General features: G+C 43.1%; 1 protein-coding gene across 1 annotated transcript in view; it reads right to left on the minus strand.

The window, feature by feature from the left end:
- Dnah9 (dynein axonemal heavy chain 9) overlaps positions 1-26,661 on the minus strand; it is a 430,757-nt gene that overhangs the window by 321,973 nt on the left and 82,123 nt on the right. The window contains exons 18-26 of the mRNA XM_008855701.3: positions 25,718-25,940; positions 24,800-24,966; positions 15,680-16,550; positions 12,623-12,753; positions 11,571-11,697; positions 6,973-7,125; positions 5,696-5,821; positions 2,706-2,945; positions 1,911-2,071 (exon numbers count right to left, since the gene is read on the minus strand). Coding sequence (XP_008853923.1) covers positions 1,911-2,071; positions 2,706-2,945; positions 5,696-5,821; positions 6,973-7,125; positions 11,571-11,697; positions 12,623-12,753; positions 15,680-16,550; positions 24,800-24,966; positions 25,718-25,940 — 2,199 coding nt within the window. The remainder of the gene's footprint in view (positions 1-1,910; positions 2,072-2,705; positions 2,946-5,695; positions 5,822-6,972; positions 7,126-11,570; positions 11,698-12,622; positions 12,754-15,679; positions 16,551-24,799; positions 24,967-25,717; positions 25,941-26,661) is intronic.

The following is a 26,661-nucleotide window of genomic DNA, read 5'->3' on the forward strand; positions in this document are numbered from 1 at the left end:
ACTTAAAATTCGTGACAATCTCTTCATTACCTACAGTCACTCGCTTTGGGGAGCCAGTCTTTCAGATGTGCCACTCCTTTTGGAGAAGAGATTTACTGTTCAATGGTCTTATGAAGAAAGGTACAGAGAATTTGCAGAAATCTCAAGAAGTTAAAGTGCTGCTTTGCCTAACACTGTTTTCCAGTTCTCTCTCTCTCTCTCTCTCTCTCTCTCTCTCTCTCTCTCTCTCTCTCTCTCTCTCTCTCTCTCTCTCCCTCCCCCATTCTACTGCCAGATAAAACTTCATAAGGTATAATTCTCATTATTACTTATTAGATAAAGAATACACATTTTACATATTTTAGTCTGCCTTTTTGGTTATTGGTTGCCTTTCCCAAAGTCAAGAGTCTACACACCTCCCTGAGGAACACATCCAGAGTTCTTTCATTTCCATGATTTTGCCTGTTACTTTCTGGCCTAATTACCTATAGTTCTTCAACTTTGGGGATCTATGAAAAATGTGCTGGGGCACGGTCTCCCAAAGCTTCAAGGCAAACGAAGGCTAGAGATAATTTTAACAGCAACAGAGACACATGAACAGATCTCTATACCATTTGACTAACACCATGGCAGCAATCTGACAGTGTCTCCCTGGAATCCAATATTGTCCTTAAAGGTTTAGATCAGATACCCTTGTGTGGCCTCAAGCTTTTCCAGTAGCCATTGTCTTCCTGGTGTGATGGAAACTTCTGTGCTCAGAGGCACACTCTGTCTGATGTGTTTGGAAATTTCTAGTGAATGGCTTTGAGCCCTACTTTATTCTATGTCTTGTACTTTTCCTCTTGTGCTATTTAAATTTCTATCTACATGCATTTTACTTCCCTCAACGGAACTGGTGCTTAAGGGTAGGAAATATTTTAGTCATCTTGGAAATACTAGTGGCCATTTTGGTGTCTAGCATGAGTTCATTCATGCATGAATTAGTATGAATGATGAGGAGTATGGGTCCCTAAAACACTGTGAATTTTTAATAGTTGGAAATATGTTCCTTATATCTTTGCATTATGAAAGATTATGAGAGAGAATAAAGATATGTGCCAGTTGATTGATCAACAGATTTATAAGAAAATAATTGTAGAGATCACTGAGTACTTACTATATTCAAAGTCTCTCTCTTTCTTTCTCTCTCTATCGCCCTCTCCCTCTCCCTCTGTGTGTGTATGTCCATGCATATGTGTGTATACATGGTTTGAGGCCAGAGTTCAACCTTGAATACTGTTCTCCAGGAGACTTCCAGCTTCGTTTTTCAGATTTTTATTTTCTGAGACAATCACTCAAAAAAAAAAAAAAGGTATAATTTGGTGCTTACCCAGCAGGCTAGACTGGATGACTGTCAAGTACCAAGGATCTACCTGTCTCTGCCTCCCCAGCACTGGGAGTACAAGGACACATCTGGCTTTTTTCCCCCGAGTACCGGGGCTTTAACTCAGGTCCTCATGCTTGTATGGTAAATACTTTACCAACTAAGCTATCTCTCAGCTCCCAAACCTTTAATAAGAATTATTGCTTTATCCCCACAAACGTTATGCGAGGTATGGACTGTTAACCCTCATTTCATAGGTGAAGATACCAAATATTAGATCAATTTCTTCATAGTTAAGCAGCTGATATGTACTAGATCTGGTGTTAGAACTCAAGTGTGCATCACTGCCTAGTAATTCTTCACAAATGTCACAGCTAATTGATTTGCTCTGGGCTTTGTTCTGAAAAAACTACCTTACATCTTTTCAGTTTTGTTTTAAAATTTCTGTTAAGTTCTCTTTCTGCAGCTATGTGAACAAATAGCAAGTGATGGTGACCTTGCCCTGGTTGGCCACAGGTTAGCCTGACCAGAAAGAAGCAGAGCTGTCAGTGATTGATCCAGCACTTACCTGTCAGTCAAAGGTGTGATCACCAGGCGAGGTGTATTTCCCAGATACTCATAGGAATATAGAAACTGGGCATCACAGATGTTAGCAAAGCAGTGTTTGGCCTCATCATCCCAACGATGACGTAGCTGGGACAGCCAGAGGAAAGCCTGGGCATTGTCTACCTAAAGGAACAGTGGTAGAGCAGGTGGATAAATAATAATGCTCTACAGATAGTGGGTAGCCTTCTGGTCACAGGATATATGTCTCTGGATGACCTAGGTATTGTCTGACACTTGAGAGTGCAGGATGCTCTGACCACAGGTCTGATGAAAGATGCTTCACAGCTTATGATGGGGCTATATCTCAATAAACCTAGGATAAGTTGAAACTTTCTTCAGTTGAAAATGCATTTGATCCACCTAACCTACTGAACATCATAGCTCATCTTCACCTACCTTAAACAGCTGAAGAATTTTTATTACCCTATGGGTAGACAAAGCCATTTAACATCATGCCTATTATATGATTGTGTTGAGTAGCTCATGTTATTATGTACTATAACCAAAGTACAGTTCCTTCTGAAGACGTATTGCTTTCCTACTATCATGAAGTCAAAACATCATAAATTGAGTCATCATGAATCAAGGACTATCCATATACTGTGTTGCCTGAGGTTTTAAAAGGAAGCAGCAAACACCATGATCCTCCCTCATCTGACATGCAGATCCAGGAGTCATATATTGGCCAAAGAGAGGAGCTACTCTGATGGTACAGACACTCATAAAGAGGAACACACCTGGGTCTATTAGGACCTACCTTTTGAGCAATCATCTTGGCCACTACATCTCGGGCATGCACATCAATTGTGCATATGGTCATGATCTTCTGCCGGTCCCCCTTGGAGAGCTTGCTGATTAGCATGGTGATGAGGGTTTTGAGTTGGGCCACTTGTTTCTTATAATAGTCCTTCATGGCATTTTCATAACCTTCTTCCAACCTGGCAAATGCAATGCCCACTTCTGTCGTCCACCAGATCTGAGTACAGGTCAGGGCCACCTGTGGCACCAAGAGCTGCTTAGTAAAGCTGTTACTGGGGCTGTTTCCAAGCAGCCCACTCATGACACAGGAAGGGTTCAGGATGTGACTGTGTGAGTGACAGGCCCCTTTCCTCCCTCTTCCCCCATCATTGAATAAGTAAACCATATGCTCCAAATCCTCAGAGATGTGAACTAATTATGACACAAATGAGAAAAGCATGCCTTGTTCCTGAAGATGGATCATTTTGTTGAGAACAACCAAAGATGGGTTCTGGCTGGTGTCAGAGGTTTCTAGGAATGGCTACAAGGATCATTCACCTATTCCCAGAGATGGCACCTCTGCCATGTTTGGGAGGACAACAGTTTGACAGCCTGTTAGTAACACTGTCTTTGTTCCATTCCTCTCGATCCTCTTGTGGTCCAAGTATTCCAATTCAGTGGACTACTCTGATCATCTGTAGCCCACATTTGCTTGCCCACAATGTTTTCAATATGTCTTTAACTTTTTAAATCTATAGACTTGAAATAATTCTTTTTGAAGGTTCAGGTGAGTAACATCAAGATCCAGTGTGGTTGGTTATTCTGCTTGAATTTTCAGAGATTAAAAATAAACATGGGAAAAGGAATTCAAGTCAATATTTCTTCTGTTGGCTGTGAACTTTTACATGAAAACTACAGCATTTGAGTGTTCACAGTGGAGGATGTAGACATGTTGCTCATCTGTAGTTCCATTTGACCTTGGAGACATTGTTTTGGATGGTTTCTATTGCAATAGTAGGAGGCAAAACATTTTCTCATCTCAAAATTCTCTACAGGTCTTCTGTTATGAGAAACCCTGGCGGGAATCAATCCTTCTGTGAAATAGAAACAGCTGTTGCTGTCAGCAGCCTCGTCCCCTGGGTTGCCTGTTTTCCTTTGAGACTACATTCTATTGGGGTTTGTTAGAGAGAGCCTGTGTACACTGGTGGCTCTGTCAGATGGTTTGATGGGATTTATTTGTGTACTCTCTATACTTACTCAGTTCTTCTTACTTTCTCCAGACTCTTGTACCCCCTTTCCAGTGGCCTGATCTGTGGCACTTCACTGAAATGGTGTGGTGGTTTGTATGAAAATGTCCCCCCATAGGCTTCAAGTATTTGGACATTTTGTCCCCAGATGATGGTGCTGTTTTGGGGGGTCTTAGAAGGTGTGGCTATCCTAGAGGAAGCACATCACTGGGGGTGGGCTTAGAGAGTTCTTAAGCCTTGCCAGATCTCCAGTTGCCCTCTTGCTTCCTGTACCTGGTGATGATGTGACTTTAATTCCCCTAGAACCGTAAGCTCAAACAAACTTTTCCTTCTATAAATCGCTTTGGTCAGTGTTTCTATCACAGCAACAGAAAAGTGACTAGAACACTCTTCCTTCTATAAGTTGCTTTAGTGGTCAGTGTTTCTATCAGCAACAGAAAAGTGACTAATACAAATGGCCTCACCAAGGACATATACGGACAGTTTTCATCCTTGTTTTTGTTTTTTCTAAATTTTTAAATATTTGTTTGTATTTTATGTGTATGTTATGAGTGTTTTGCCTGTGTACATGTAAGTACACCAGTGTCATGCGAGGCCTGTGGATCCCTCAAACTGGAGTTACCAATGGTTATTAGTTACCATGCAAGTGCTGGGAACCAAATTCAGGTCCTCTGCAAGAGCAGCCTGTGCTCCTAACTGCTGAGCCATCTCTCCAGCCTCTCATCCTTGTTTTTCTTGGTTTCATAGAAGTAATTCTGGCATTTAAAAAAAAAAAATCTGTCTTCTGATATCAATAGCTCACTGTTTACTTCCAGGATGATTGTGCCCTGGTTCTTCCTTCTAAGACTCTTTCTTCCTTTTCCTGCTTCCCCCTACCTGCTGGCTCTGGATGCTGCAAAACTTCTCATTTCAGGGCTCTAATCTACTCTTATGGCTTCATTGCCACCACCAGATGGTGAGGTCAGGCTTACCTAACACTAGGACTGTCTATCACTAGAGGAAGGGAAGAGTGGTATACTGTAGCCATAATCAACTGAAAAAATCTCATTAAACTAGTTTTCTTTACTGTGACCTCTTCCTGAGAAACCTAGAAAGAATTCCGTTCAATTTTGGATTCAAGTCAGACTCTCTAACACGGTCTGTAAGAACTGGCTTCCAGTATCACATCTAGAGCCCATCAGCTGCATCCTGCTCCCTCCCCTTGCCTCTCCGTTCTTCAAACATGTTATGAATGTTCTCTTTTGCTTCAGAGCCTTTGCCTATGCTCCTCCCTTACATGGGTTGCTTTCCCTCATCATTCTAGGTCACTAACTCCTACTTCAAATCTTGGCTTAAATAGATCTTCAGAAAGGTGACCTTAGACTCCACTAGCCAGTTATATGCTTCTAGAGTGAACTCCAGCAGGGCAGTTCATCTTGTTTCCCGCTGGGCTTCCCCACTCACAGTCAGCACAGAGCTGGCACATTCAGTATAAGTTGATTCAAAGACTTTAATTGTTCATCTCTTCTTTCTACTCTGGAGAACAAACAAGGGTACAACTAGGTCACCCAACTCTTCCATAGCAATGGCTGAATTCAGTCATGGCTGCCAATGCCCCTGCTCTGTTTTCTGGCCCTCCCAGTGCTCTAGGATTCAAGACCCTCCTATTGTGAAACACAGTATGGTTAGCTTGAGGCCCTGAAGCCTCTGAAAGTACATAGAGGCTGCTGGAGAAGAAAGCCAGTGGAGGAGAGAGGGTGGGAAGGTCTAACTGGGAGCCTACCTGAGCTGGGTAGTCAAATAGCCACTGCTCCCTGGGCTTCTCCTCATAGGCAGTTACTCCCTCTGTCATCTCATGTCTCACTGTGGCCTTCATGTGGCAAAGAACGTGGTTCAACCATATTTCTACCTGGAAAGAGAGCTTGGGGTTAGACACCATAAGCCTCAGAAGAGTTGATCACACTATTTGAAGGACTTAGTGAAGAAGATGGCACTCTGGCATTGAATATAACCACCAGAAGGCAAGGGGAGGCAGTTTATATTTATATCTAGAATGTGATGAGCAGGAGCTAGGTTGATGTACAAATCTGGCACACACAGGAGAAGATGACCGGGTAAGGGGTGGTAGAATTCTACCAGAGTTCATACAAGGAAATGCAAATCTAGGTTGAGCCAGATTTAGTCACGATATTTGTGGACTTGTCTACACAGCATAGAGATATAAGCCAGGTTTGAGTTTCTCAATTGAATGCTTTCCAGTCTATAAAAAGAGTGCATTCTGAATAAAACCCCATGGTTGCCACCTTCATCTGAGAACTGGATTATTACCACATATGAGAATTCGTTTCTGAGGTATATGTGGAAAAGATAGAAAGTTGCAAAAGTTCTTTCTGTGCAGGTCTTCCTCTGCACTGGAATGGAACCCTAGGGACCATGTTTTGCTGGATCTTCTATGATAATGAACAAGGCAGGACTTATTCTTCAGTGGTGTGGAAGGAAGCATGGGGATTTAAGGAGAGAACAGTCTTATGATTCATGTGCCTGGAACTGGATGTGGGAGGCCTGGAGGTGCAGTAGTGCTTCCTAGAGCAGGGTGTGTGTAGGTGGCTCTCTTAGGGGAAGGGCTGTGGGAGGAAGTGACTCTGAGGTGTATTTGCAGAGAGGGGACATCTCAGGAAAATGGACATTTCCTCCCAGGAAAGGTGTCAGAGTTTCAGATTCCCCTGTGGGGTGCTCCAGGGGTTGCCATCTTAATGTCCTCTGTGCTGCCAATCATTTTCAGTCCCCCTTCTCTTTGACTTCTCTGTGTGCATTTTGTTTCTTTCAGCACTGGTCTTTGGTTAAGGAGGAGATATGAATGTTGACATGTGTCTTTCTCAGAGAAAGAAAGGGTGTTTGGGGCAGCTCAGCTCCAGTTAGGGAAAGCTGCTCTTCCAGGTCACAAACAAAAGATCTGGCCCAAGAGAAGATTAAGCTCACCATATTTGATTTGAATATGAGATAGAGATGGAGAGAGGTTGAGAGAGAGACTGAGAGATGTGAGAGGAGCTTCCATATCACCTGCCCGCTGCAGTCACAGGGTTCACTGAAGGCCACATACTCCTCTTCTTTGCTGTACATACCAAGACTTGTCTTGATTGGGTTCTTACTGGCATCTAGCTGGAACTGCATCTTGGCCATGTTGTCAAAGAGTTTGGAAAGGTGACGTTGAACCTGTGAAGGGAAATTGTGGCAAAGGATTGGAGAGCATGTACAAGAACCAAGGCCTGTGAGGTGACAAACCTTGCATCAAGTGAATGCCAAGCATGTAGAAGGAAGGTTATGGGAATCACAGAGATGTAAGGATGGCATCCATATGAACTGGACGGAAATGGCCAAAGGAGTAGTTAGGATGGCACCATCACTGGGGCTCTATCATCAGAGCCAGTGTCCTGACACTGAAGAAAAGACAGGCCTGAGCCAAAGTAAAAGTATGTGTTTTTAGGTTTTAACAAGAAGAATAAATATTACCTGGTTTTGCTTTCAATTAAACAAAAGAAACACAAACTCTGTAAAAATACAAGATAAAAGATGAGCTGGTAGAAACACAAAGTAAGCAAACTCACAGCAACAGTGTTCACTGCACTAAAGGGTTCAACAGATGCAAAAGACACAATGTGGTGCGCAAGGTTTGAAGAATTCGGAGGAGGTGGACTATGAGATAAATCTATGATTAAGGAGAAGAGGATTTGGCAACAGATCTCAGTTTACAGAACTATGATGAGCCTGAAGGATCAGATACCCAAATCAGTGAAATAGAAATACCCTCAAGCACTCAGGTATAGTGGGAGGAAACTTTAAAGGTAACAGAAACCATGGTTTCCAAACAGGAGACAATCTCATCACACATCAGGAGAAAATAGCAAAGTAAATAAATATCTAAACAAATACATGATTTTTAAAATTCAATATAAATTTGATTTTTATAGAGATCCAGACAAAAAAATCAGACTATCATGAGAGGTTTTAAAATTACTTTATGTTCACAAGGAGCAGCAGAGCAAAGTCTACAGGGATTGAGAGGGAGCTGTTGTCAGAGTGACTTCTAAATCTGCCTGTTCTGTCACTCACATGTGAAACTACCCAGAGTCACACATGGAGGAGGTAGAAATTAGCTTACCACACTTCATTTCTTAGGGGACGAGATTTACTATAACCAAATGAGAAATAAATCAAAATAAATACTCAAGAATGACTACCTTGTGTACTAAAAGTATAGAAAGGCTAGAAGTGATGTGATCCCTTCTACACAGGGAATTAGTAAAGGTATCAACAGAATGTGGATATGGTAAACATCTCAACCCCACCATGCCTGGGATATTTTGGAAATATTTCAACCTATAGGAAAAGACAGCAGAGGTTACAAAGATAATCCCTCTGTAATACTGGCTTCTTAATAAATAGACTGAGATCTGATCTGTTGGGAGCCACGTTTGGGCTCTATTGGAGAAGTTCTTGTCCATGGCTGGTGGTGATGCAAGGGGACAGTTCCTATGCAGTGAAGCATGGCCATGCTAACAAGGTTGCATGGTCCTCTACCTTTTCAGCCAATATTCTCTATGAATTTATCTAGAAGACAGACCTCCAGGATGTAAGGTTATTCAATGCATCATTTTCTTTTGGAAAATATAAATAATCTAATGACCAGACAAGACTGGTCTGATGGTTCAGCAGAGGACAAAGGTTTTGTTCCCAGCACCCACATGGTGGCTAACAACTGTCCATAACTGCAGTTCCAGGGGTCTGACTGCCTCTTCTGACCTTCGTACACACTTCGTATCCCCACTGATGCCTGTCAGAGATTCCTCAAATAAAAACATGGTATTAGGGGCTGGAGAGATGGCTAAGTGGTTAAGTGCACTGACTGTTCTTGTAGAGGACCTGGGTTCGGTTCACAGCACCTACATGGTGGCTAACAACCATCTGTAACTCCAGTTCCAGGGGCTCCAATGTCCTCTTATGGCCTCTATGGGCATTGCATAACATGGGTGCACTTATATACATTCAGGTAAAACATTTCTACACATTAAGTAAAATAATAATAATAGCCATAGCGTATGATGTAAATGTTGAGAGGTGGGAAGGAGGGAAAGAGAGAGCAAGAGTGAGAATGAGAGCAAGAGCGAGTGAGCAAGAGAGAGAGAGAGAGAGATCTTTGAATTAATACAGAATGGTTTCCAAGATACATAACTAAGTTTTTTTTTTTTTTAAAGCAAGGTACAAAGCTGGTACCACACATCTGTAAATCACAGTAGCTCAGTAGGCAGAGGCAGGAGGATCACATATTCAAGGTTGGCTTTTACTACATAGTGAGACTCTGGTCCCCACACTTCCTTCAAAAGAAGACAAAGTGCAAGCGGATGTGTGCAGCATGCTACCTTTTGTGTAAGGCAAGACAAGGGAATGACTTGAGGAGGTATAAACGTAAATCAGTGTATTTTTGCAAAGATGAACACAGGACAACTAAATCAGAAACTAATGAAAGTGGCTACCTCTGGGGATGGAGGGCAGACAGTGATGATAGATGATACACAGGAAGAAGGGACACTTTTCAGAGCATACATATTTCACGTTTTATCATATTTCACATGACTCTTGGAATCAAATGGATATTCTACACAGTATTTAGAGCTCTACTAACAGTTGATCTTTTTGTCATCTATTATTTATCTACAAATAAATATTCTGACAATATAGCTGTCTCTAAAAAAAATCTATAACCCCCCAACACAGGTGTTGATATAAAACCACAAAAAAAATAAAAACAATAGAGATGAAAAAATTCTAAACCAGAGAACAAAGAGAAATAAACAAACCCCTGCATACTTCAAATGAAAAAATAGTCACACAGAAGAGAGAAAAAGAACTCATCAGGGTAACTTCTTAATCCAGTGTTTTGGACTAGATATCTTCAGTCTGAGAAAAAATAAAATCACTACAAACACATCCCAGGGTGAGAACAGAGGGAGCCCAGTCATCTGAGAGGAGATTGCAGGTACATAGCTGACAGCACTGCCTCTGAGTGTGGCTCCAGTGCAGCAGCAGCACTTGGGAAAGTTGTAGAAAAGCAAGACCTCCAGCCCAGGGAATCAAGAATTCTGGGAGGAGACAAAGGTAACCATAATTAAACAGACCTTCCACATGGTTCAGATGCTCTCTGAAGTTTGATGGCCAGCACGTATTGCTGCAAACAACAGAGCTTCAACTAGAGACTAGAAACCCTGTAAAAGCAGGCAACTCCATTTTTACAGACAAGAAGAACTTGTAAAGTAATATGTCCATGACTACATGGCTAATAAGTCACTGGAATCAAAGGAAAGCACCCAAAATTTGGGTCCTGTGATGGCTAATCCTGGGTGTCAACTTGATTGGATCTGGGATTAACTGAAATGACAGAGATCTTCTTGATTGGATCATCTGAAGCTGGAAGACATGCCCTAAATGTGGGCGTTAACTTCTGATGGCAGCCGGTATAAAATGCCATGGCAGAGGAGAAAGTCTGGCTTCTTGCTGCTTGCCTTCCCTCTCGCTGGTGAGTTCGTCTTGCTGCTGTAGATTGAAGACTAGCTGATCTTTTAGAATTCGTCAGACCTTCAGCTCCAGATTGGGACTACTGAGACATCCAGCCTCGTGGACTGAGCGACTACGGATTCTCAGCCTCTCCAGTGTGGTGCAGCCATTGTTGGACTACTTGGACTCTATCCTGTGAGCTAAGCTGATAAATCTCTATACATATATTCATTCTACCGGTTCTGTTTCTTTAGAGAACCCTGACTAATACAGGTCCCTCACATATGCTTTTTTTGATGAAACCACCTTAAGGCCCAATTGACAAAATTTCTCAATTTATATTCTCCTGGAAATTATAGCCAATATTTTTCTAATTTATAATTGGTATATATGTACATGGCTTTATGGGATATGGTGTGACATTTCAATACATCTATACAATGTGCAATGATTAGGTCAAAGTGATTGGTACATCTATCATATCAAACATTGTTTCTCATACTGGGACTATGAAAAATTCTTTTAGCATTTTTGAAATATACAATTAATTGTTGTCTGCTGTAGTTATTCTAGTGTGCTATAAAATATTAAAAGCTATTCCTCCCATCACTCCACATCCAGGGCCAGCCCCTCCTTCCCTCCACCTCTCTGATAACCACTACTCTCTCCTCTACTTCTGTAAGATGAACTTCAGCTCCCACACATGGTATCATGTGTTATCACTTCCATGACTGACTTATCTCATTTCACATCCTATTCTGCAGATCCACGCATGCCATCCTGTTAATGACAGGATTTTCTTCTTTTATAATGGCTGTTACTTGACCACAATTGACTAGCTGTCTCTTCAGAACCAGGTCAAAGGCATTCTGAGCAAAGACTTAACTCCATGCTTCTTTGCATCCTCAGAGCTCCCAAATTTCTATTTTAGCTGCTGATGGGGGCAGTGTGCATCCTGAGTAAATATGAGAAGGAAGAATGCTGCAGGAAGGAATGATGCCTAAGGTAACAGGGGTCTGAAATGTAGCTCTCCTCATAACCTGAGAGAAGGCTCCCACTGGGAGCTCCCCAAGCCTTTGGACCATTTTATAGCTGCTCTCCCAGCTTACCTGTTGTGGAGCTGTGCCATTGGAAAGGATGTCTAGCAGGTCAGAGGAGGAGAGAAAGTAGAACCGAGGGAAGGCAAGCCTCTTGGTATCTAGGTACTCTGAAAGGGCTTTCTCACACAGGCACAATCTGAGAACATAGAACACAGGATTTCCTAGCTAAATATGCTTAGCCCCAGAGCTAGACATGCATTACCTAAATGCAAGCACAGTCGGCCCTCAGTATGTATGGGTTCCTTATCTGAGGGTTCAACTGACTGAAGGTTGAAAATATTTGGGAAAAATTTCAGATGATTTGAACATATCCAGGCACTTTTTGGTCATTATTCCCTAAATGTACAATGCAGCCATTTATGAAGCATCTACATAGCATCAAGTATTATAAGTAGTCTAGGAATGTCACATAGTCTATGAGAGGATCACAGTCATACACAACTATGCTATTCTATGTAAGGAACTAGAGCAGCTGCAGATTTTTGCATGTCTGCAGACTGTCTTAGAAACAGTTCCAAGGGGACACTGAAGGATGACTAGATTTTCAATAAATGTAGATGTAAGAACAATGAACACTTAGGAATATTTGCAAGTGTATACACCCATTTACACCAGCATCGACACCCCAATGATATCATACCCGCCCCCGGAGTGTATACACCCATTCACAAGGCATCGACACCCCAATGATATCATACCCCCCCCCCCGGAGCATACACACCCATTCACACCAGCATTGACATCCCAATGATATCATACCCCCCCGGAGCGTACACACCCATTCACACCAGCATCAACACCCCAATGATATCATACTCCCCTAGAGCGTACACACCCATTCACACCAGCATCAACACCCCAATGATATCATACCCCCCTAGAGCGTACACACCCATTTACACCAGCATCAACACCCCTGTACCATATCCCATGGTACCCAAACCTGCAGGCAGGGCAAAGGCCATATACATGCTCATTGTCAGGCAACTAAATAAAGGTCAGAGACAGGAGAGAAGAAATGTTTGCTCCCTGCCTGACAGCAGGGTAGTGCGCCAACCCACCTGCTCTGAATATCCTCTAGCTTTTCGTAGAGAGCTGACTTGTTGGTGGCTTCCACGACATTTGGGGTTTTCTGAGCATCGTATGCCAGCTCTTTGAAGTCAGTGTCAATGCCTTCAAATCGTTTAGAGTCCTACAAATGAAAAATGTGGCAAAAAATCAATAACTGCTTGAGCCTGACCTTTGTAGTCACCTATAGGCAGAAAACCCCTATGTGTGGCCCAGTCCCAACAGACTTTGGAGAGGATGGGCATTTGCTCCAGACAGCAGCACCCATTTGTCTTAGAAACCCTTTTACTTTAGCTTTTGTAGGTAAAACATCAATAGATATTTTCTATATTAGAAGTTAAAGTATTTTTAAAGAAAGATTAAAAATATTTAATTAATGTTAAAAGTAATAATAAATCAATTACTTTAGGGGAAATATCATTTTTTTGGTCTTTTTGAGACAGGGTCTCCCTGTAGCCCCAGCTGGTCTGGAACTCATTATGTAGACCAGGCTGGCCTCCATCTCACAGAGATCTGGCTGCCTCTGCCTTCCCAGTACAGGGTCTCCCTGTAGCCCTGGCAGTCTTGGAACTCACTATGTAGACCAGGCTGGTCTTGAACTCACAGAGATCTGCCTGCTTCCTGAGTGCTGGTATCAAAGGCCTGCGCCACTATGCCAGGGATAAATACCATGTTTTATCTAATAATCATTTACAAAATACAAAACAACAGCAATGAAAACAGAGTAGGTAGCATCCCCCAGCTTTCCTTTTTTTCCTCCAAGTTGCTCTACTGTCTGATTTAATAGAACTCGTGGGCATTCTTGTTATCTGCTTCTGCATCTGATTTGCTGTGGAATCACCTGCCCTGCATGGCAGTTCCTGTATGTTCAGTCAAGAATGAAGTCAAAAAGCCAAATAGCATATGCCATCAGAAAGACAGTGTTGATGTCTTAGCCCTAGTTAAGTTGCAGGCACTCCCCCATTCCCACCCTAGACATTCAACACGTGATTCTTAAGTCAAGCAGGCCATGGATTGAATGTGGTTACTAGGTCCATGAAAATATTTGTATGGCCTGAGTTTTTCCTCAGCAAATGGAGTACTATCTTTTCAAAATTATTTAATATCATTTTCCCCATCCAAATCACAGACATCCTCACTGTGTTGTCAAAATGATTAAGAAACTAGTATATGCAAAGTATTTAAACCCAAATCTGGCCCCTGGTAAGGTCATGAAGTGTTATTATAAAACAATACTTTTAATGTCATATGCTGTGTGCATTGTTCTAATGAATTCTCTGAAGTAGATGCTAGTATTCATCTCAATTTACGTATGAGGAAATCAAGACATGACAAGGTTAAGTAACTTGCTCATGGAAGGGGAATCAGGACTGAAGTCTAGGCTTGCCGTCTTCCCCTCTGTAATCCATACTCATTTCCCAAGAATAAAGATAAGAGTCGTGGGTAAAGTGAATTAAGACTCCTTCTCAAAAGGGTATTTTGCTTTGATTGAAAATGAAATGGTATCAGGTGATAGAAGTATGGAAAATATTTGGCATGATTGTTCAAATGAAAAGAGCTGAACAGAAAATTCTAATTATGTGGAGAGCAATTATGTAAAACTATGTGTACACACGCACAAAAGTTGGAAAATAGTTGGAATGAATGAAAATATTACCAGTTAGGCTGCAATATTATGACTGAAATAATTTTTGTTATGTTTTTAATACAAATAAAGTACATATATTTACATATTTTGTACACAAACCTGTGGCACAGTTTAGAGACTAAATTATTATTGTTTTAAATAAAAAGTCCTCAAACGTCTCCTTAAAGTCTCCATCAAAGTCTCCACCTATGTCCTTGCCCTCCTCTAATTAAGCCTACTTGTCTTCAATTGCTGGCATTTAAAACAAATAAAATTTGGCTTCTTCAATTTGGCTTTATTACAACTGTGGCAACAGAACTGTTCTCTGTTATTTTCTTTGTGAATGTCAACCTTTAATCCACATCACTGCGCTAAGCCCGCTTCTGCAGGATGCTCTAGAAAACTGCAATATTTAGATGGCATGTGCTTTAATTTTTTAACAAGGCCTGGACAACTGGTGACATTTTAGAATCAAACTAATTTGTAAGCAAAGAACTTGCTGTTCTGAATGGATACAGAAGAAGTTGGGGCGTGAGAATTAGAGTCCACTGAGATATGGGCTGGTTAATGACACATTAATTAGGGCTAATGAGAAAGGGCAGACCAGGGAAGGTAGGAGAGCACATATTTTAGGGAAATCTGCTATTAGTCTTTAGCTGAGAACTGGTATGTGGCCTGCTGGCACAGATTAAAGGTTTGCAGAATGGCTCGCTGTGTGAGAAGGAACTTGAACTTGCCTGAGAAAAGACTCACTTTCCTTCAGTACCTGTGCGGCCCATGAAGAGCTCCTCCCTAAGCACAACTTTCATCTCTTTTACCATGTGCTCTTAGGAGACACCATCACTTCCCTTTTCCTCCTCCCCAACTGTTCTACTTTGGTTTCTCTACTATTGTGACAAAACACTGATCCAAACCAGCTTGGAGAGAAAAGGGTTTTATTTCATGTTATACTTCCAAAGCTCAGCCCATTTTTAAAGGAATTCAGGCTGGAACTCAGGGGCAGGAACTGAAGCACAGACCATGATGGAACACTGCTTATTGGCTTTCTTGCTTGTCTGACCTGCGCTCAGTGCTGCTTAACACCAAGATCGCCTGTCCAGGAGTGGCACCACCCACAGGGGACTAGACCCTCCTACATCACTCAACAATCAAGAAAATGCCTCACAGAGATGGGCACAGAAAATGCCTCAGTCAAGAGGGCAATGGAAGCTACCCAGCACGAAGACAAACTGGTTGTGTACATGTTACCTGTGCTCTCTCCTGCTACCTGATTTTAGTGGTGAGTCAGGTCAGTGTTTGTGGGCCAGTGCCCTGAGAGGAACCAGAGCAAGGAGGCCGCAAACAAAAGGAATCCTGACACTGCAGGAGTAGAGTGGTCTTCCCTCTACCTGGACTCAGAAACTAGGATTCCCTGAGCATGTACCTGGGGTAGTTGAGCCCTGATGTCCTCGGATCCAATGAATATGCTCTCCAGGTGAGACCAGGTACGCTGCACCTCAAACCAGATAGAGATGACTGCGTCAGCAGTGGACAGCTTCTTCTGCCAGCTTGACACTTCCTGCAGGAAGAAAGCAACATACTTGGACATCATCAGGTTCTGAAGTTGCACTTGATTGTCCTCCAGAACCTCAATGAGTTCCTCGTCCGACTGCAGCAGGGGGACGTGAGTCCGTGCGTGGGGCTCGTACTGGAATTCCATGCTGGCCCAGGTGGTCTGCAGCTCCTTTAATGTCTTCTCCATACCCATTTCTTTCACAGCTTTGTCTACGATGCCCCGGACCTCGTCCTCGAAGTGGTGCAGCTGCAGCTGAAGAAGGTGAGCCAGGGTAGTGTCCTGATCCATGGTGAAGCTCACACCCGTGGCATGCATCAGCTGCCTCCAGTGCCGTTCCCGGATGGCAGGGTTCTGCAGCTCAGCCACAGCCCTCAGGGAGGTCAGAGTGTTCAACACAGTACTTTCTAGACCTATGAATGCATCCCAGGCTCTGACTTCCTTGTCTAGGTTCCGGATGAGCCGGGCGAACCGCTTGCACTCCAAGTCCATGGTTTCTACGTTGATGTCTCTCCACTTGGTGGCCTCCCAGGCATGGATACTGGAGGTCACCATTCCAATGGTGTCCCAGAGCTCCTTCAGCAGGCAAGCCTCCTCCCGGCACTGCTTCAGCTGCTTGTAGTCAGGAACATTGACCTCAAATAGCTCGGCGGACTCAGAGATGGCGGCCATGATGGATTCCATGTGCTGGATCTCCCTATTTCTGACATCCAGAGTTTGATGTGGGTTGATGCTATCAAATCTACAAAACATAACATGTTCCACTGGTAAGCAGAGAACAAAGGGCTCAACTACTAGAACTACTAAAACCATACCTGCTGCAGTGTTTAGTAGCCCAGGGGAGAGCTGTTGCTTCCAGTACAGCCTCTCATCCTGGAAAGAAAAGGCATTCAGGGGTGAATGGGATGGGGTGAGCACTGGAGGAAGAGTAACTCAAGAGCATTAAAGATGATGCAGGGCATGATAGCACGTGTCTGTAATCCTAACACTTGGAAGACTGAGGCAGGAGATCTTGAGCTTAAAGCCACTGTGAGAAGTCCTTGTCTCAGAAAACAAAATAAAACAGACAAAAGAGAAGGACATTGTTCTTAGACCCTTTGCCACATCTGAGAAGGTAAAACTAGTCCTCTCACCTTGTATTTCGCCAAACTTACCGGTGGTGGTATAGAGACGGATGCCTCCTTATTTAAGCCTCCATTTGATGGCAGAGATGATCTGCTCTGCCATCACTCCTTATGGAGCCACTGCTCTCAACCTTGGCTGAATGATAGAATTTTCTGGAAGCGAGAAGTTCCTGATGTACAAACTTATTCCTAGATCACTTAACTCAGAACATTGAGGATATGGTCCTAGGAAATTCAGTTTTAAGCTTCCCTCAGTGATTCTGACCTGTCAAGGTGGTATCCATGCACATGGTGAAGCTCTAGTCAGTAGCCTGCATCAGCAACAGGAAACAATGCCCTGACTTGGAGAACCACTGTTACTGACCAGGAGACTCAGTGCAAAGCTCTAAGCAATTGATCATTTTTCTTCACTGTGCACCTCAAGCCATGTACTTTGTCTTTTTAAGTCCTTTACCAGAGCTTCCCTCCAATTCAACTCTTCTGGCTGCTCCCTCCTGCCTCCTGGGCTGCCTGTAATTCTGACCTTGACTATGCTAAGCACTGTACCTAGCTTTACATGTTCAATTTGTTTTCCCTTCTCATTCACTCCAATGCCTAAGGCACACATCCATTTGGAGATGGCTCTTGATCTACATGAATGTCAACACTTTGCTCTGCTACCCCAAAAGGCACACTTTCATGACAGTTTTTCCTCAAGAAAAGAGGACCACCTTTAAAGTGCTCATGTGGTCAGATGGCATTTTTCTGTCAGGGGTGCTTATAACCCAGGCTTCAAGGGGCCTCTCCTTTTCCTTCCCTCATCTCCCATTATCTTTCCTCTTCACCCCCAAGGTCATGTTTTTGCTTTGGCGTGCTTGGAGGGGTGATACCGGGGATGCTGTGACTTGTGGGAGAGGAGTATATTCCTCTAAGTTCTGTACAGGGCCTCATAGGAATATTCCATCAAGGGAATATTGAGAGGATGTGAGTGACAAGAACTGGTCATTTCTTCTTGTGTACTGTGATTGCTTCTATCTGTGAGAAAATGTGTGCGTGCATGTGCATGCGTGTGTGTGTGTGTGTGTATGTGTGTGTGTATGTGTGTGTGTGTGTGGTGTTTGCTGTAACATGGAGGGGAGGAAAGGAGAAGGAGGATGACATACAAACTCCTTTTTCTCACTGCCCTGTCTTTCAGTTGTCTCCAGAAATATTTGACATGGGAAATGGAAAGTAATCCTAATTAAAGTCATTTACCTGAACTGCTTACCACTTACTCCCAATTGCCCCACAGCACAATAACAGTTATGCATTCCATTAAATCTGTGTCAGATTCGCTTCGATGCTTGTCATGCCTCGTCTCCAGCTGCTGCATCTAAATCAGTTTTGACTTGTGGCCATAGAGACAGTGTGACGGCACGCTACTCACAGGTCAGACTAGTCTTCAGAACAGAATGCTAGGCTGGGGTTTCCGGCATTGGAAAGAGTGCCCTCTCTGCATAAGCATTTCCCCCTCCTCTACAAAGAGCAGTTGCTAGTGGGGTTAAGTTGAAAGAAACATCTTTGTGGCAAGTGGCTTAGCAAGAAAGATAACCAAGGCATGAAGGATCCTTCTGCTTGCGCTTCAGTTTCAGAGACTACCTGTTGGTGTCTGTGGATTCTCCTTTAGCTCTGGCCTGTGGTAAACGTAAAATGTGAAACTGGCTACTTAGCATTAGAACAAGATTTGTGAAGTTCAGACATACTCAAAAAGCCCACATCCTACAAATTTTTATGGTGTGTGATTCAGGGCTAACTTATCAGATAAGATACAGATGACAAGTATTTGTAGTGCACACAGAAGACAGTAGAAGTGTGCCAATTGTCCTTTCCTCACCACATATGAACACTCTTAAATTAACAATGTTTTTTTAAGTATTTGTAGGAGGCATTTGTCCATGTTGTTGGATAATTTTTCTTGGCTGTTTAAATGCATGGAAGACAATTTTCTGTATCTGAATATATATGGAAACTAATTTTGAGTGAGCTTGGAAGGAACCTCTACACATGAGGGCAGGTAAACCCTCTTGCCATTTCAAAAGTTTAGAGCAAGGCAGGCATGGTGGCACATGCCTATAATCCCACCACTCAGGAGCCTGGGATAGGAGGATCATGAGTTCCAGCCCAGTCTAGACTACATAGTGAGACCCAGTCTCAGAAAAACTCCTTTGTGGAAAGTTGCCAAGACATTCAGATACTTAATTCACATGTCTAATAAATGTGAATGCGGTTTTCAAACCCAGGAGGAACAAGATAGTTTAAGAATAAGAAAGTCATAGGTAAGGAAAAGGTACACTGAGTCTTTGAAATGGAAATAAACATGAAACAAGTATTTTAATCTGAAAGAGAAATGTCTGCATGAATAAACCATAATTAAGAGAAATGGAAATATGTTGCTCACACATGCTGTATTGCTACCCCACAAGGCATGCTTTCACAGGGAGAGAGAATAAAGACCTTCCATTGACTCCTGGCAAGCTGGCCACCAGTACACATTATCTTCAGCATCATGCCTGTATAAAGGATGAAGGATGCCTCATCCCTACATGGCACCCCACCAGCACACAAAACTCAAGATACCCACCCTGAACTTGTGATCCCCAGTCCTTCATGTTTTGTCCCTGCCCACCTCAGTGGACAGTGGAACAATACCACAGCCTACCTATTTGTTCAAACTAGAAGATGGGGCATTATCCCAGACTCTCCTTCCTCAGCTCCTGCTAATTTTCGGCACTAACTGTATTTCAAACCCCTGATCTTGTCCTTTGCTTCAGCTCAGTCCTTACCACTGCTTCAGGGCTCTTATAACCTCTCAGTTGAGTCTGTCTTGCTCCACAAGAAAGTAGGATTTATTTTACAGACAAGTTTCCAATATACAAAGTTTAATTAATGAATTTTTTCAACTTATGGTCCCACAAAGCAATACAAATTTAGTAGAACTTGCGATTTGGACTGGTTTTCTCTTAGGTTAGCAATAGGCATGCAGTTCAGTCCTCTGCCATGATGCTGGACAGTAGGTAGTAGAAACCAGGCATGTGCTCACGAGAGAAACAACCAACACTCCACATCCCACTGTACTGCTAACTGGTGTTTGGAAGGTCAGGTACATCAAATGCATTTTCAACATGATACTTTCAACATACAATGGGGCTGTCAGAACAAAATGTAATGTAAGCCTAAAAGGATCTCAGTGGTTGACCATAGTCAACCTGGGTCATCTGGTCCTCTCTGTCCTTATCCCACAGTTCCTGCATTTCAGCCATACACAGTTCTCTGTGTTTTACACTTTCAGTCATTGTGCCTTTCTGTATATGTCCACTTGTACAAATATCCTTGCTGTCCACTCTGTTTTTAATCCCAAATGGATCTTACCTGCCATTGGCTCAATCATCACCTTTCCCAGGATATGTGAACAGCTTTAGTTAATGTAGGTACCACGATTCCCTCCTGTGAGCTAGAGCTGTGGCCTTCTCCAATGAGCTAGAGCTGTGGTCCCCTCCTTTGAGCTGGAGCTGTGGTCCCCTCCTGTGAGCTGGAGCTGTGGACCCCTCAGATGAGCTGGAGCTGTGGTCCTCTCCTGTGAGCTGGAACTATGGTCCCCTCCAATGAGCTGGAGCTGTGGTTCCCCTCCTGTGAGCTGGAGCTATGGATTCCCCCCTCCCCCAGTGATCTGGAGTTGTGGTTTCCCTCATATAAGCTGAAATCCTGGTCTTCTCCTATGAGCTGGAGCTGTGGTTCCCCTCCAATGAGCTGTATCTGTGGACATTTCCTGTGAGCTGGAGCTGTGGTTCTCTTCTGTGGGCTGAAGTCCTGGTTCTCTCCTATGAGCTGGAGTTGTGGTTCCCCTCCTGTGAGCTGAAGCTGTGGTCATCTCCTGTGAACTGGAGCTGTGGTTCCCCTCCTGTAAGCTGGAGCTATGGTTCCCCACCTGTGATTTGGAGCTGTGGCCCCCTCCTGTGAGATGTAACTGTGGTACCCTCATAATAATATGGACTCTCAGTCCCAGGAGGGATGATTAGAATGAACTGTGCTGGATCAAGTGCTCACCCACTGTTGAAGATTAATGCATCTTTCAACTCTCACCAGAGAAGTTTCCTTATGCAGCAGATTGTGATTGACACAGAAACTTATGCCTTTTTAATGTACGGAGAGGAAGGGGCTGCAGAGTGCCTATCTCTGGGTGGGACACCTCTGTCAGGCTTCTGGAGCTCAGGACTTAGGAATCATTGCAGAGGAGGAGGTGGAAAGATTGTAAAAGCCAGAGGTGGTGGATGACCATGGGGGGCGCAGAGTTCTCCAGACATCGGGCCAGTTACTCATTTAAACTCATAGCAATGGTGACAGCATGTACAAGTCCCATGCAAGCTCAAGTGGATGAGCCCACGCTGGAGAACATTTGGGGATTCAAGTCAGACTCTATAGGCTTTATTACCCAGAGAAAGTACATTGAATTAAGTTGGGGAGGTGTAGAGAGGAGTGGATGGGAGAGGGGATATAAATGTCATCAAATTATAGTGTCTGGAAATAACAAAAATTCAATAAAAATGCTAAAAAAGAACAGACAGTACCACGAGTGTGTCTTATCACTCATTTTTGAAATTGTCCCTAAGGGTATAAGTTGTTGAAGTCAGGGAATGTGTGTTACTGCAAGATTCTAGTATCCACATAATTTTTAGCTAACTCTGTTGTTGAGGGCAAGCCCCACATATTCTCTGGAAGCCTAAATCATGTGAATGAGTCAGTTAACTGGAAAATCAGGGTCAAGCTGAACCAATAACATATCTTAGGATACTGATATGATCTAATGACCTGGTACTGATCTAATGACCAACACTGCTCTTTTCTCCAGCTTCTGAAGGAAAAACAGCTACTTTGCAAGCAGGTCTTAAGCTTTTTCCTCATACCTCGTGCATCGGATCTTTTGGAAACCATGTTATTTTCAGGTGTCACTATGCACAGTTCCTGAAGGAGGGAGTCTTCAGAAAAGTTCTGACAGTCGCTCAAAGAATCTGGAGGCCATCTGCAAGTCCTAATGTCCTCCCTGTGAATTGGAGCTCATAGAGATAGACTGTTTAGGCTAAGAAAGTTGTGGGTTATGTTGGTCTTGAGAGACAGGGAGAGTGCTTATCATGGCACTGTTCTTTAAGGTCCGGAAGCCTGTGCTCAAGGTCAAAGAATGAGCAAGGGAGTGCTGAAAGCATGGAGAATTCCTTTCAGGAGAGTCTGCCACTAATTTAAGAAGCAGTGAGGGTCCTTGAATTTGAGTACTATAGTTTAGTCAATTATTGTGAAGTGTGAACTCAGCTAGGGATCTGCTGAGCTGGCTTAGAGTTAAGAATTGAAGGAAGAAGGAAAACTTGACTTAAACATGAAGAGGGAGCCTGAATCCAAGCAACCCAACTTCACATAGCACCTGTCAGATGGCAAGGGCCTAATGAGACATGCGCTTTCTTCTTCCTTCTCAAAGACAAGAGCATTAAAAACTGAGCTTAACCAGGGAACTCTAATCAGGAACAGAAACTTGTATTCTCAGAGACTGTACCAGGGTTTATGGTTTAGAAATTCATAAATGACCTAAAAGTAAAGCAATATGTTCAGACTTAGAAGCTACAAATTTTAAATGCTCACACACAGCAAAGTAGGAAACAAAACAAAACAACACATGAGTCGACACCTTCTAAAGTTCCCTTTGGTAATAAACCCAGCATTCTCCTCCAGGCCTGACGGCTTCCTTCGCAAGAAGAGAAATACATCAAAATTTCAGTAACATTTGGCTTCCTGCATTTCTGTGAGCAGTTCTTTTCAAAGCATTCTCCTCCAAGGATTCATCTGCATGTGAAATTAACAGATGTGAATTCAGAAAGCCCAGCTAAGAGAGCACTATTATCAGATAGGAGTGTTAAGAAAGAAAACAAATGCAGCTATCCATTAAAAAAGAAGAGGAAATATATATATTTGTATTGTATGTGTAGTTTATACACCCATTCCTTCCTGCCTGTTAGCAGCGTAGCATCTTGTTCTTTGTAGATATGAGTATAATGCTGTTCTAGTGTGCTTTCTGTTACTGTGGTAAACACCATGACCAAAAGCAACTTGGGGAGGAAATGGTTTATTTTATCTTTCAATTCCCAGTCACAGCCCGTCATCAAGGGAAGCTAAGGCAGTACGCAAGGGAGGAACCTGGGGCCTAAACGGAAGCAGAGACCAAAGGAGAGAGGTTTCCTCTTGCTCTCTGGCTCGCTCCTAGCTCTAGCTGTTTCAATACAACTCAGGCCCATCTGCCCAAAGGGTAGTACTGCCCACAGTGGGCTGAGCCCTGCTACATCGATTAGCAATCAAGAAAATACCCCACAGATATTCCCACAGTCCCGTCTGATGAAGAAATTTCCTCAAGGTTCTCTCTTCCCAGGTGACTTGAGTTTGTGCCAAGTTGACAAAAACTAAGCAGCACGAAAGCTTAGAAGGTGGCAGTTGCTTAATAAATGTTAGGTAAATGAATGATAAGAACAGGGCCTTACTGAGGGTGGAGAAGGGTCTGGAGGGAGACTGGTCCGTGGGTACATAGTCACAGCCAGAGAGGAGGGATGTGTGCTGGTGTTCTTTACTCCACGGAATGATTATAGTCATGATTGTGTAATATGATTCAAGGGACTTTAAATTTTCTCATCACAAAGGATCTATAAATGTTTGAAATGATGGATAACTTCAATGTTACCAGTTGCTCCTTACACAAAGTATAAACGTATGAGAGTATCACATTGTGCCTCAGAAGATGCACAATTGTTATCTGTCAATTAAAATAGATTTTAGAAAAGATCAGGCCTTTCTTTACTGTGTACCAGGATGGAAGAACAGCTGTCCTGGTTTCCCTAGAACCAAGGAGTATGCCTCCACATGAGACTTTCAGTGCTAAGATCTGAACAATGGCCCACCCGTATGGTTGGACACCAACATGCCAAGCACAGCAATAAGCAATCAATAATTATCTTGCTATTCTAGTAACCTATGAGGGTAATACTATTATTATCTAAACTTTTCAGAAACTGAAGCGAAGGCATCGAGTAACTTGAGTGGTGCAGGCAGACCCAAAGATGTTTCTCATTCCTTAGATGGACATTTTCCCACTTAGACCTTGTTTCCAGTTTCTAAGTCTGTCTACCCCAAGCTGTAAAGGAAACACAGTAAGAAACTCGGCTCTGTGGAAGAGAACACAGTGCAGAAGGCTGGAGGGAAGAGAGGACACTAGTTATTCAGAACTGGCTTGGCCACTGTAGTGGAGGCGTGGATGTCGAGTGGTGCCTGGGAAGCTGATGTCCCACAGACTTGAAACCAGAGGTGTACTGTTGGGCACGTGGGAATGGTGCCAGCTCTCCTGAGGTTGCTCTGTTTACGCAAGACCCATAATAACCAATAGAGAGGTGTAGGGGGATTACCAAGCTCAGTGAACACCCCCTGGAAGTTAACCTTCACCTGAATCTTAAATTACTAACATGTCTTTCCAACATTATTTAAATGTTCTAGGAACTACTTTTCATTGCATGACACAGGTGCACTTACCTACATGCAGGCAATACACACATACACATAAAAATAATAAATATAATATTTTTAAAGATGTGAATGCATGCACACATATGTGTATTCATATTCCTAACAAGCTGCCAGATCTTTCTTAAAGGGAAGATGGGTGTCTAGCCTTTGGTCACTTTCACAGGTCGAGATAGAAGTCTGCCCACTTCAGCACCACATTGTAACTAAAAGGCCTACAAGGAGGAAGAATGCTAACTAGCTTTGTCTGCTGAAAGAACAGAGCACACAAGCTCAAGTGGAAGTCGGTCACCCTGGGCCATACCTGAAGGGGGCTTCTTTTCGGAACTGCTCCCAGAACTGCTGCTGCTCAACATCGAAGGCTGTGCACCTCCGGCGGAGGAGAGCCACTTCATTCGCCTGCAGTGGGGCTACCTCCTGCCTCACGGTAATGGCCATCTTCTTCATGTTGTTCCACTTCTCAGGAAGTTCCTGTAAAGAAGACCTCAGTGTGGTCTGACTGGCACTGCTCCCTTTTCCCCTATATCTGGAGGCTGTTAACACCCCACTGTTCTTAGCTCCGCTTCAGATCACACTAGAATGTGCTGGTCCCATTTTCCAACTTCTGTACCGCTACCTCACCCTTCCTCAACTTACATCTTTGGCTGTGTCTTTCTCCACAGTTGCTTACTTTTGACTCAACATGACCCCTCTCGCCCACAACCTCTAACCTGAAAACCCCTTGCCCCTTCTTACATTCCTCAACAGTGGTTGAATATTTTCTTGTATACCCCTCATTTCCTCTCAGACCATCTTAAAATCACTTAAATCTGTGTGTTTTCTCCAAATCAAATGCTTGGCTCAACTTTTTGCAGGAGTGGTTGGGTAGGGGGAGACCAACCAAAACCTAATAGATATGAAAAGGCCATACAAGAAAAAAATAAAAGAGAACATAAAAAAAAAATAAGCTAGGCCTGGTGGTATGTACCTGCTGGTCTCAGCATTTAGGTGGCCGAGGCAGGAAGATCAAGTTCAAGGTCAGTCTGGGCTAAACAGCAAAATCCAATCTAAAAAAAAAAAAATTGGCTCAAATTCAGTGATTGGGCCAGTACTTCTGTGTTCCACCCCTAGTCACCCCACCCAAAACTTGAAAAAAAACTTAATTTGGGGGGAAAAGCTACATCTTTATGAGTACTACATTACATGTTTCAGTATTTAATGAATTTCTTGGAAGTGTACTGACCTCCAGTTGCTTAAACACAGCTTCGGGCAGCTCCTGTTCATAGGTCTTCAGCAATTCAATAGTTTGCTTTAGGGGCTCAAACATCTCATCAGTGCTGCTCTGCCGTTCTTTAAGGGCTACAAGGTGTCCCATGATCTCAACTAATCCTTGGAAATCTCCTTTCTCCACTTTCTTGAGCAAACCACTCTCACTGCTTTTTATAAATTCCTCAAGGTCAGCCAGGCTGAATCAACACAAACAAAATGCAGGGCAGTCTCCTTGCACTCCTCCTTACTTCTCTAACAGTAGCTGTTGTTGCAGGAAGCTCACCATGGGCCTGGCACTTGGGGGACTAGTCTTGTGATTAGTGTGACTTTCTTCACCAGTGTAAAGTTAGAAAAGGCAAGGGCAGACCTGGCCTCTCAGGGGACATGGCACCTGAATGGAATGTATGATTCTAGTAGGATTTTGGACCAGAGAAAGGACATTAGTGGGACAACTGGAGAGACTAGAATAGGTCCATGGACTAGATTACAAGTTCTCTATCAAAAACCAATGTTTGAGCATTGTATGCTGGCTAGATAAGATGTCACCATTTGAGAACAATAGATTAAATGTAAAAAAGCTCATTGTGATGTTTTTGTGATTTTTTTTAAGTTTGAAATAATCTTAAAGCAATAATTTAAAAATAGATTTTATTTTTATTTGATGTGCAGGAGTGTTTTGCCTTCATGTATATAAGTGTGCCGCATGCATGCCTGGTGCCCATGGAGGTCAGAAAAGGGTGTTGGGTCCCCTGGAACTACAGTTAGAGATGGGTGTTAGCTGCCACATGGATGCTAGGAATCTGACCTGGGTCCTCTGAAAGTGCTCTTAACTGCTGAGCCATCTCTCCAGTCCCTAAGGCAGTATTTTTGTTAGGATGTAAATGTTCTTGCCTCCAAGTCACACACATTTGGTTTTGA

Source organism: Nannospalax galili, unplaced genomic scaffold (assembly GCF_000622305.1).
Source record: "Nannospalax galili isolate Female #2095 unplaced genomic scaffold, S.galili_v1.0 scaffold146, whole genome shotgun sequence".
In the NCBI taxonomy this organism is placed as follows: Eukaryota; Metazoa; Chordata; class Mammalia; order Rodentia; family Spalacidae; genus Nannospalax; species Nannospalax galili.